The sequence below is a fragment of the Micromys minutus genome (genome assembly GCF_963924665.1).
Source record: "Micromys minutus genome assembly, chromosome: 6".
NCBI classification, from domain to species: domain Eukaryota; kingdom Metazoa; phylum Chordata; class Mammalia; order Rodentia; family Muridae; genus Micromys; species Micromys minutus.
The window spans coordinates 23,932,048-23,943,911 of record NC_137975.1 but is presented as its reverse complement, the minus strand read 5'-3'; the positions used below and the strand labels follow the sequence as shown (position 1 = coordinate 23,943,911).

The window sequence follows — 11,864 nt, the reverse complement described above, 5'->3', positions numbered from 1 at the left end:
CAAGTTATCCAGAGTCTACCACATGGCTGCCCCTTTCTCCTCATCTGATGTTTCCAACCAAAGCCCCACACAGTACAGTATCCAACATCCTCTGACTGTAAGGAAGCTGAGTATGAATTTGGGGTGCAGGGGGTGTCTCCCTAATTCTTGCTTATTTTCCTTTATCACTATTTTATTACAGGATAACTTACACACGATAAAATGCCTGCACCTTAAGTGTGCAGCCTGGGAAAGTTTTACAGATGTTTCTAACTGGGTGATGGAGGGGTGAAGGGAGATTCCCTCTATCCTCTGGAAGTTTGTTAAAATAAACTGAGGAACATTAAATAGGATAAAAGGTTGAACCCCCATATGGATGAAATCACAGGGGTGTGATTACCTACCCAAACAAACCAACGTTACTTGGAGACATAGGTGTTTGTTTTTCTCTAGAGGAGGAAAGAAAAGATATGTTTGCACAATCTTAAGACCTTTTAAATGATTGTCAGGAAGTGACTGGCTCTGGAGATAGTCTCGGAGTCCAAATGAGGGGATAGTTGTTATCTTACATAGAAGTACAGCCAGGTGTGTTCTGGTCCCTGCTCTTCCTTCATGAGATGAAGAGATGAATCTGGGCTGCTTTTGTAATCTGGCCTTATTGCTGCTAAGGGATTTCCACAGAATCCTCTCCCATGCTTAGGATAGAGGGGAAAAGCAGGGTTCAGGGAAGGCTGAGAATTTAGCTCAGCGACAGAACATGCATGTAGCATGGAACAGACAATGAATGCCCTGTGTTTGGGCTTTCGCACCAAATGGGAAACAAACAAACAAACTGGAAAGAAGAAAGGAGGGGAAAGGGAAGGGAGTGGAGGGGTGGAGAGGAAAGTACAGGTCACTAGGTCTTTATTTTAAACATTTTAAAGATAGTGGTTTTTATTTAGGTCAAACTGCTCAGCTTGCTAAGCAAGCAAGCAAACAAACAACAGAAAGCAATATATCAAAAGTGTCAGTCTCTGAAACTCAACAGTGATCTCCATTCAGAACAAACTATAAACTATCTTTAACACCCCAAACCAGACTTGGGCTGCCTCACTGTTACCAGGATCATAGCCATTGTGGCTGAGAAGCCAGGCAATAGGGTACAATGCGACTGGGATGCATCATCTAGAAAAACCACGAAGGTTCCAGGCACTCTACCTGGAAACATAAAATCCCTGTGTCCAGATTGTATGTGTGAAGTCCCTGCACACAGATCATGTGTCGGAGGAGGGGCTGACAGGTGCAGGGTAGGAAGGCTGTTCCGTGAGGCTCTGGGGAACAGTTACAAGGAGGAACGCTTCATTGAGTTTAGTGCAAGGCTCATCCTACCCACAGCTGAATCACAATGGGAGCAGGCCACTGGGAAACAAGCAGGAGCTGCAGAGATGGCTCGGTGATTCAGAGCACTGGTTGCTCTTGCAGGGGACACAGGTTCGATTCCCAGCACACACATCAATATATTTGTAAGTCCAGTTCCAGATAATCTGACACCCTCTCCTGACCTCCAACAGTCTCCAGACATACAGGCGGGCAGAGCATACAGAAAATAAACCTTAAAAGAATGTTTTAAGAAACGAAAACAAAACGCCAAGCAAAGTATTGATAGACGCGTCAGTCAGTCTGAGCCCCAGGTCACCCTTCCCATCTCTGAGCTGCCATTCCTCTAGAATTTCAAATCAATACCTAATGATCATAATTTTTTCAGGTGATAACTTTGTACGTTATTCCAAGTACTATAAATCCCCACCCTTCCTGCCATTAAATTAGTCCTTGCCATCACCCACAGAGATAATGAGCCAGAGGACACTAACTGGACCTCTCTTCTGATGCATGCTTCAGGACAGGCTAGAACAGGTTTGGGGTAGCACTTTAAGGTGGTGTACCTTCCCGAGAAGTTCACATCTCCACCTCACGCCAAGTTGTCATGGGGGGGGGGTCACACAGCCAAACACTTCTGTGACCTTTCAGCCCTGGTACCCTGGATACAATTGGGCACGATGTCACAACTTTTACTACTCTTAAGACGCTTGGCAAAGGAGACACTGAAGGGCCTTATTTGTTCGGCTTCCAGGTTCTGGTCTGGGCACCACACCCTAACTCTCTCAGGAGCAGGACCACATGCAAGGCAGGGTCGGCATCAGGGTCTTAGGGTGTAAACAATCCCTCTACTCTGCCAAGGTCTTTTCAAGTGGGAAGAAAACTCTGTCTGGAGAATTATCTAAGAATTACTCTTGGAGTCCTGGGGTTCCTGCCCTCCTTCACTGCACTGGGAAGAAGAGTCCTACAAAGAGCCAGGCCTTACTGCCTGCCCGTTATGAGACAGGCTTAGGGTGATGTTCTCCCATCCCCAAGCATAGAATGGAGACCTAAGTTTCTAGGACTGAGGATACTACTAGACTAGCATGGTATAGGCCTTGGGGTCAATCCCAGAACCTAAAAGCAGTAAAACGAATGTACAAGTTTCTGGGGTGTTTGGGTTTTTTGTTTGTTTGTTTTTGTTTTCCAAATGAAAATGTTCTGGGCCCCTTGAGGTTTCAAACGAAAGCCACAAGAAAACCATGTACAGGTAAGACTGCTTTTACTCCCACAGTGGGTAGGGGGTGAGGGGTAGATGGCAACACTGGCAGCCCCTCAAAGTCCACCCGCTGCACCCCAGGCGGAAAGGCTGCTTTAGTGTAGGGCACGCGGAGCCTTTGGCACTAGCTGGCGGGTCGCGCTCCCGGGTGGGTTCCAGCCCGGGGCCCCAGGGAAAGTGAAGCGAGGCGGGGCGGTCCCCGCGGCGGGACACGTGCGTCCGCGACGCCCCGGACCTCCAGGCGTCCCCGCGCTAGCCGAGGGCGGGGCAGCCGCTCGGCTCTCCCCTCCTCTCCTCCCCTCCCCGCCCGGCCTCCGGTTGGTCGCCGCACTCGGCCCTGGGCTCGCTGCGAGCTACCGGCCGAGCCATGGGCTGCGACGGCCGGGTGTCTGGGCTGCTCCGCCGCAACCTACAGCCCACGCTCACCTACTGGAGCGTCTTCTTCAGCTTCGGCCTGTGCATCGCCTTCCTGGGGCCCACGCTGCTGGACCTGCGCTGCCAGACGCACAGCTCGCTGCCCCAGATCTCCTGGGTCTTCTTCTCGCAGCAGCTCTGCCTCCTGCTGGGCAGCGCCCTCGGGGGTGTCTTCAAGAGGACGTGAGTGTCGCGCCCCGCGCGCCCCTCCACATCCCTGCAGCTGGGACCACCTGCCCAACTGGGCTGGATCTTAGCCCAGGGGCTGCCTCCCTCCCCCACCACAAGCTCTCCCGGAAAACTCTCTCGGGACTGAAGGTGACATCTGGGCTATGTATTTGTCTCACTCACCCCCAGAGAGCTAGGAACCCTTTCTCCCTCGCTCACCGAGCCCACCAGCCAAGGAGTGATGGAATGTACAGAGATGCGTAAGACTCTTATTGCTCTGTTCCTCTGAGATTTTTGTAGCCCCAGCACCGGAGGTGGAATTGGCACAGAGGGGAAGACAGTTGGCAGTGACAGCTCAGGGGGTAGTTCTCACTGACAGGGCTGGCCTAGGAACCCTCTTGGTGGCTTCACTAATAGTGGCTCCACATCAGCTGACACAGCTGATCCCTTTACCTAGGTAGTGAGGCTCCTGGGGTCTCCTAAGGGAGACAGGACGCGGCTGCCCAAGCAGAGCCCTTGGGCCCCCGAAATTCACAAAGCTGGGGCCAGGTAGAGAAGTGTAGAGCCTCTTATCCATCCTCATCTCTGGTACCCAGGATCCTCCACTCTGTATCCCTTCACCTTGTCACCCCTCCCTGGCCTCTGCCAGGACAGAGCTCTGGTCTCTCCCTGGCACTCAGAATGTCACCCTTTTGGGTGACATGCAGAGCTCTATTTTCTTGGTGTAGGAACCCCTCTTAGGATATTTCTAGAAAGGCAGTAGCCTTCAGTCTCTGTATGGCAGCCAGGAATAGTCCTAGAACTGAGACCTAGAACTGAGGAATAAACGTCTTGCCACCAGAGGCTGCTGTGTGGTGTTCCTCGTTCTACTTCCTAAAGGAGCAATTTTCTGGAGTACAAAACCACAATTGGGAAGACAACTATTGCAATATCTATATATAGATATAGATATAGATAGATAGATAGATACAGACAGACAGACAGACAGACAGACAGTAAAAGACCTTGTTTAGTGGCCATTCTGGGCCAAAGGCCTCTGGGGCTCGGTCTTCCTGGTGTGCAGCTATGGGAAGATACAATACAGGTGTCAGTGTAAGATGGGCCCCAGTCTAAGCAATTCAGAGCCTGCCACACCTCAGCAATTGGAGAGTGACTATTTTCATTTCCCCCATATTCTCTTGCACATGCAAGCATTCTCAGAAGCAAGTCTCCTTGTGCCTCTCAGCACTTCGTGGGTTTGGGATAGAATCAGATGTGCAGGAATTCTGAAGATCTGTTCAGCTGGAAAATTCATGAAAAGGAAGAAGAGGGTATATCTCTGAATGTCAAAAGGAGGGGGCTCTGTTGTTATTGCTTGGGGGTGCTGGGCATGGAACCCAGGTAAGCTTTCGTGCCAGGCAAGCTCTCCACTGCTGGACCACACTCCCAGCCCTCACAGATGTGCTCCTAGAATGTTTTAGAAACATATGTAACTCAAACAGGAACGAGAAGGAGGCTCATTCTAAGGGACAGGTTGTCAAGCCCACTTTACTGAAATGGGAAGAGATATACTGGGCCATCTCTCCCTGGCTTTGGTCCACCTTCTTGATCTCTTAGCCACCAAGGCTCTGAACAAGAGAGAGAGAGAAAGAGAGAGAGAGAGAGAGAGAGAGAGAGAGAGAGAGAGAGAGAGAGAGAGAGAGGGAGGGAGGGAAGGAGGGAGGGAGGGAGGGGGAGAGAATCCTGCAGCAGGAAATCACAACAATGTCAACAATAGTACCACTGTGCAAAACCTCTTATATCAACCCATGTGGATTTTACCACAGCCCTGCAAAGTAACATTGTTATCTCCATTTTACACAGGAGGAAGTGGAGACAGAGAAGGGTTAAGAGATTTAGCTAGGGTTGCTAATCCCAACTCTCTGGAGGCTGAATCAAGAAAATCTTGAGTTGGAAGCCAGCCTGGGCTACATAGCAATACTCTGTCTCAAGCACACCCCCAGCCCCTCCTCCCAAAATAGTCATAAAGGAGGAGGGAGAGTCACTTTGTCGGATATTACATCGTTCCAGGGTTTGAACGTGGGCATTTGACTAGCATCCCAGATGCGTTGGCAGTGGCTTGTGCCTTATGTGTGTCAGCGGCTGCTCTATAGTTGAGCTTCACGCAAGAGATGGATATCCTGTGGGTCTTCATGGGCCGAGTATTCCTGAACTCTAGCAGTTTCTGGGAAAGCAATGTGAGCCCCCTGACCTCCTGTTGGGATGTTCCAGAGCTGGGTAGAACTCAAATTTAAATTCTGAGCTCTAGAGCTCACAGCTTCAAGACAAAATGTCACCAAGAACTGTTTTGTTTGATAAAGAGCGAAGTAGGGTTCTGGTGGGAAAGAGGGAGAAGACCCTAAGTGTTAGCAAGGACATCACCCACCTGGTTAGCTCTAGGCAGTCTCCCCATCCCAACCCCCAAAGTGAAGAGAAGATGGGCCTCTAAACTACTGTAGCACAGCCTCACCTGCCTCTGTTGAACTCTGTTGAAATGCTAATGTCCCTGTAAGGAAGTGCTTTTCAGCTTAAGTGATTACCAGTCAGTGTGCCAGGCTGGCACTGGGAAAAGGGATTGCCTTAACAAATCTCAAGGACCAGCTGGATAGAGAAGGTGTGGGAGTGACACACCAGAGTGCCTTTCTTTGGAGTTCTGCTTAAGCACTATCTACTGCTTAGCCTAATCTGAGAGCTCTAGAGCCTTCTAGACACCTCCATGGGGGCAGGTATTGGAGTAGATCCTCAGGGCAACACCAGTCTTCCTTCCCTGCACCTAGCAGAGACAAAGACCTTGATCTCTAAAGCAGGCCATCTGCAGGCCCAGCAGGAGGAAGAGCAGTCAGAACCTGAACTAGAGCCTCCCTCTAAAAAAATCCTGTTGAGCACAAAGAGGAAATCTAGAGAAGAGACTTAGAAAGCCACTTGGTTGGCAGGGTGGTTAGGCTTCTGGTTTACAAAAGAGGTAACGGGTATTTAGACAAAAGGTTAGGGGTTTTGTTGTTTGTTTTTTTTCCTGGTCTTGTGGGACCTGTCTAGCCACCCAGGGCTGTTGGGAAACCCCCTTATCTCAGGGACATCGGTAGATACATGGTTTGAGATCTTCTCCAAAGACTTCCATCCTCCCCATAGCTTCTCCCCTTGTACTAAGTGGTTTTGGGCTTCTTGATGTCAACATTTGCTAATTGGCACCACCCTTATCTAGTCTTTTAAGTCGAATTCCTTATCTTCTAATCCCCTGCTGCTTGGACTCACCTAAGAATGCCTCCCCTGCCAGCCCTTTGTAGCAAACCCAGTCTTCAAGCCCTTCCTCACAGCCAGCTCTGAAGTCCATGTGAATCTCATTGCATCTCAAGGCACTGGGCCCTTGCAGTCCTCGGAACACAGGACTGACAGTTCTCCTCCCCGGACTGGGCTCTGATGGGCCTCATTTCTAGACAGCCTCTGTTTGTCCCTTCATCAGCTTGTCCATCTTTCAGTATGCTACGAACCATGTTAGAAACATGTTATATGTGCCAGAGTCCTAAAGGAAATTCAGCACTAGACAGGTTCTTATTTAAAAACATCTCAAACCAGGCGTAGTGGTGTATGCCTGTAATCCCAGTCCTTGGGAGATAGAGATGGGAGGATCAAGAATTCAGAGTTATCCTCCCCTACATAAGGAGCTTGAGGCCAGCCTGGCCTAACTGAGAACTTGTCCCCAGAAATTTGCACTCTACAGAACATGCCCAAGGGAAGTAAAACCATTTGTACACACACACACACACACACACACACACACACACACACACGAAAATGTGTTCATGGATGTCCACAGCAACATTGTTCATAATAAGTAAGTGGAAAGAAGGTATACTTTCATAAGCAGGTGGCCAGGTAAATAAAATGTGGCATGAATAAAGGGACAGGCAGCCTATGGAGTCATTCTTACAGGGTGTCTCATTCAGCCAAAGTGCTGGGCAGGAACCAGCCGGTAATGAAAGACCACACAGGGCATGGGACTGTTCACATGAGCAGCTCAGTACACAAGATCTGGAGTGGAAAAAAAAAAAAAAAAAAAAAAGATTCGTAGTAAGTAGTAAGAAGAGGCAGACAGGGGTGGCTGCTGATGGATATAGGGTTTCTCTCTGAGGTGACAGAAATACTTTAAATTTAAGCTGGACACAGCAATACATGCTCATGAACCCATACTTGGTAGGGTGGCATGACGGGAGCTATTGAAGCAAGAGGCTTGTGAGTTCCAGACAATCCTTGACTATATAATGAGGCTCTATGTCACAAAAACAAATAAACAAGCCTCAAAACTTAAACTGCAGTAATGGGCTCACAACTCACATTAGGAAAAAGGAAACTGAGTTGTATACGTAAGTAGTTGGATTTGATAGTATAGAAACCACATATCAAAGTTTTAATTGGAAACATCTCAGAACTCATCTCATGAATTAGTTTATTCATTCAACAAATGTTGGTTTAGGGACAAGGACTCTGTACAAGGTCCAGAATGGGGAGCAGTGTGTGATGGTGAAACAGGGTAGGGACAGAGAGGGCCAGAGCTGAGTTATGGCTGCTCTAGGTGTTCTGGGTAGGTCACTTTGGGGAGGTGACATTAGGAACTGGCTCCTGAGGAACAGGTCAGGCATGTCAGGAAGTGGGGGAGAGGTGTTCTAGGCAGACAGGCTTAAAGGTTGGGTGTATGGTACTCTCACATTCCCAGCACCCAGTGAGCCATTGAGGAAGGTGCAGCTGTAGCCTGAGTCTCAAACAAGTAGACCTGCCTCCTCAACATGGGACCATAAACAGGCCTAAGCTTTGGTGTGGAGGCTTGAGGTGACTGAGTTATAGGGAACCTTCCTTGCCCCCACCCCCATTGGCTGAAAGAAAATTGCTCACTGATCCTAGCTCCTGGAAGCATAGGCTCTCTGTCCTCTTGAGGTTGACAGGTAGCCCACTGTGACTTCCTCTGTTCCCTCCTCCAGCCCTTTCCATGAGAAAGGTGACCTGTCATCCTGTCATGGAGAGGGGGTTCCTGAGGAGAATGTGTGGATCCCAGACCCAGGCAGTGTGGAGCTGGGGCTTAACAGCATTCTTCCCCATCATGTGGCAGAGGGCAGGAGCAGGCTCTGCCAGTATGGAGCCATACAGCCCTGCCTCTTTCCACGGTACCAGGAAACCAAGAACAGGTGCCCAAGGCAGGGACACCCCAAGGTGGTCACATGTGTACCTGGCAACCGTTGCTGAGAGGGTGTTAGCAGCCTTCTCAAGGTCACACAGCTGAAGTGGCTCAACAGGCAGTGCCACCGTAGTCACAGCCAGCCGGAGGGAGGACGCGGGTCCCTCCTCAGCGCTCACATTTATAACTCTGAGTGAAGTCATTAATCAGTAACTTGACCAGTTATCAGGCCTGCTGGCGAGTTTCTTAAGCCTTGGAGGAAAGAGATGCCTCTAACTGACCCAAATTCACATCTGAGTTCCAGCGGAGGACTGGCCAGTGGCACCCTACAGTTCTCTGCCTCCCCTGGGCGCAGTTGTATACCACTCCCTTTCCATCTAGACCCCAGTTTCCTGGTCTTTAAAGCGAGAAGATTTCTCAGGTCCTACCTGCTGCTCACGCTGTGCCACTGGGTGGGACCAGGAAGGAGGACGGTTCCTAGTATATTCCTGGGTCACTCCAGGGATCACTCTCAGCGTATGGCAGCAGGAACCCAGATAGGCGGGAAGAAGCCTGGAGTTGGCACTGGTCTGTGTCCTCTTCTTGCTGGTACATATCCTGGATCCTGCACTGACTTTAAAGACACCAGGGCTGCTAGGAAGGAAGAGCACTGGAGAGGAGTTGCCTGGGAAGGAAGACTGGCTATCCCCAGTCAGAGTGGAGAAGACTAAGGCTGGTGGCTTGCCATAGGTCGCACCACCGGGCAGTAGCAGAGCTGAGCCTTGAACCCAGCATTTTGACCTCACACTCCACCGCATCCTTGATGTCAAGCCATTTTAACGAGATTACTCTGTAATCCTTAGTGTGACCCATGTTCCTGGAAGGGGCTAGTACTTCAGCCATTTACTATAGGCAATGGATATGCTTTAGTGCTGAAGGATTTCTGGAAAGTCCACCCCCAGCCCTGCAGCACCTGGAAGAGTGAGCTGCTGGCCTACTTTTTGGCCCAAGAACCCAGAACAAATGTGGGGTCAGCCTTCCAGCCTCGAGCTGCAAGCCTAGATAGACTCCAGTCATAGCCCAAGTCCTGGCAGGAGACACTGGGAAGGGATTTTCCATGTCTGTTTCCTCCTAGCATGGGTTCACTCATGGGTCAAATGGCCACAAGCTTTAAGTCCACCACACAGTATGCTCAGATATACTGAGTCTATGGCACCGAACAAACTCCAGTGGCTTCCACGCACACAGTAACACAGGCATTACCTGTCCTTCCCTTCCCCTACCTCCCGTGGTTTCTTCCTGTCACACATTCACCGATCTTAGGTCCCATCCCTCAGGATTTTGCTTGAAGCCTGAGTTTGACATTGAACCACTTTCACACAGTCCCCAGCCCCAGAGTGCCCGCTAGACACACGCAAGGCACACAGTCTCCCACTGAGCTTCTCTCCCACCTCTGGCTCAGTTGTTTGGTTTCTTCTGTGGATAATGGGTTATGTAATGTATTAGTGCCCCAGAGAGCCTTTATGCTTGACTCAGAGAGGGAGGTGGTGGTAGTGGGTTGCTGAAGGTACACAGAAAAGTACCTTGCACCATCCCTGAGTTTGGTCCTCAAGAGGTTGCCTATCTGTCTTATACTAGGGAAGTAGCTGGGGGAGGAGACAGAGGGAGTTGAAAAGAGAGGCCTACCATTTTCACCAGTATCCCTTCTATCCTGGGTCCAGAGGAAGGGGCAAATCAAACGTGGTGCCACAAAGCAGGAAGCAGAAATACAAGCAAGCACCGCAGTAAGACAGCTCGGCAGTAAGGCTGGGAACTGTCAGAGCAGGACCCAAGGGAGAGCTGCAAGCCTCCCTTGCAAGTCTGTTCCAGTGAACAGACCACCCAAATTGCAGCTGCTTGCCCTCCATCCTAATAAGCCAGGCCTTGAAGCAAGTCTACCCCCAGGTTCCAAGAGGTAACAGCAGCCAGGGGTCATGAGCAGTAATCTCCCCCAAAAGAGTGGTCTGGGAATGAGAAAAATAACTATTGTTATCAACAGAACTCTTCTGATAAAGGCTTTAATCAGATACCAGGAGTTGGGATGGCAGTGTGCCAAGGAGATCAGAGTAGTGCTGACAAAAGACAGCCTGCTACATCTCTGGGGACTGCCCCCCTTCCCTTCCAGTGTTCTGGAACATCAGAGGTCTGCTTGCCCCACCTCTCCCTTTCCATAACCCGAAGATGTTCTTCTACAACCTCCAGAACCTTCTTGCTGCCCAATTCTGCCCCCGACACAGTACGTTAGTCTGTAGACTGGTCCTAAAACATGAAAGTCTTACATCCTCTAGTCTTAGATTTCTCTGAGCACTTGGCATCAGGCAGGATTCCCTGCCAACAGGACCTTGATATCAACCTCTCATGGGGACAGTCCTCGGCATGCCTGGGGAAGGCTGTTCTGATGTCAGTCTAAACTGGGAACTGCTCAGACTGGTCTTAGCAAGAATAGCCCCCAACTTCTATCCTTAAAGAGGAGTCACTAAATTAAACAAATTCTGGGCTGTGGCTTTGGTCCTGGCAGCCTGGTCTTGCCTGGGAGCACAACTCTTGTCAGTCCCTGTGTGAAGGGCACATATGGCTTACCTGACGCCCTACTCTTACCCAGCTAAGAACTTCCAGGCTTGGGCTCATCCTCGGTCCCCAACCTTTATTTGCAGATGGATGGCACTGTTCCCTTGAGGTGCTCAAAATAGCCTTCCCAAGAGGGACAGGAATATAATTGCATACAATTGCTTAGAGAGAGAATAAGGTTTCAAACAACACAACCGGCTAGTTGGCCTCTGTGAGCACCAGTATGACATTTAGTGTACTCATGGCAGCCGTGAGAAGACATCTCGGTACTTAGGACCAGAGCCTACTCCTCCACAACCCACGGCTCATGAGCAGTCAGTTCCCCTTCTGCTGGGAGCAAAGCAATGGCAAGGAGGAGAGGCCTTCCAGGAAGGCTCTGGGCTCCTCTGCTAACTCCAGCTCTTTCCTGCCCAGCCTGGCCCAGTCGCTATGGGCTCTCTTCACCTCTACCCTGGTCATCTCCCTGGTATTTGCTGTCATCCCCTTCTGCCATGACGTGAAGGTATTGGCCTCGGTCATAGCGCTGGCAGGCCTAGCCATGGGCTGCATCGACACCGTGGCCAACATGCAGTTGGTGAGGATATACCAGAAGGACTCAGCCTTCTTCCTTCAGGTGAGCCGCACAGCGGGAGGCTGGGTAGTGGGCCAAGTGCAGGGAGCTCCCCAGGCCCTCCCCAGCCTGTCCTGATCACTTACTAGCTGGGCTGTACACTATCAGTAACTCAATGCCTGGGTTTGGGTTTCCTCATCTCTCCAGGGGTGATCTCTGCCTGTGTCGCCTCTCCCAGGAACCCCGGTGTTAACAAAGTTCCCTAACCAGGAAAGACAGTGGGGCTGTGGGCTGTCTGTCCTCCCATCTTTTGCTTCTTCTCTTTCCTTCTAGTCATGTAGTGTATGTTACCAGGTGCTTCACAAAGC

At 50.3% G+C, this 11,864-nt stretch overlaps 1 protein-coding gene across 1 annotated transcript in view; it reads left to right on the top strand.

The window, feature by feature from the left end:
- Positions 1-2,960: 2,960 nt before the first annotated feature.
- Positions 2,961-11,864, top strand: part of MFSD4A (major facilitator superfamily domain containing 4A) — a gene marked incomplete at its 5' end in the record, with an annotated part of 33,817 nt that continues 24,913 nt past the window's right edge. Inside the window, 2 exons of the mRNA XM_080917829.1 lie at positions 2,961-3,190; positions 11,361-11,559. Coding sequence (XP_080773955.1) covers positions 2,961-3,190; positions 11,361-11,559 — 429 coding nt within the window. The remainder of the gene's footprint in view (positions 3,191-11,360; positions 11,560-11,864) is intronic.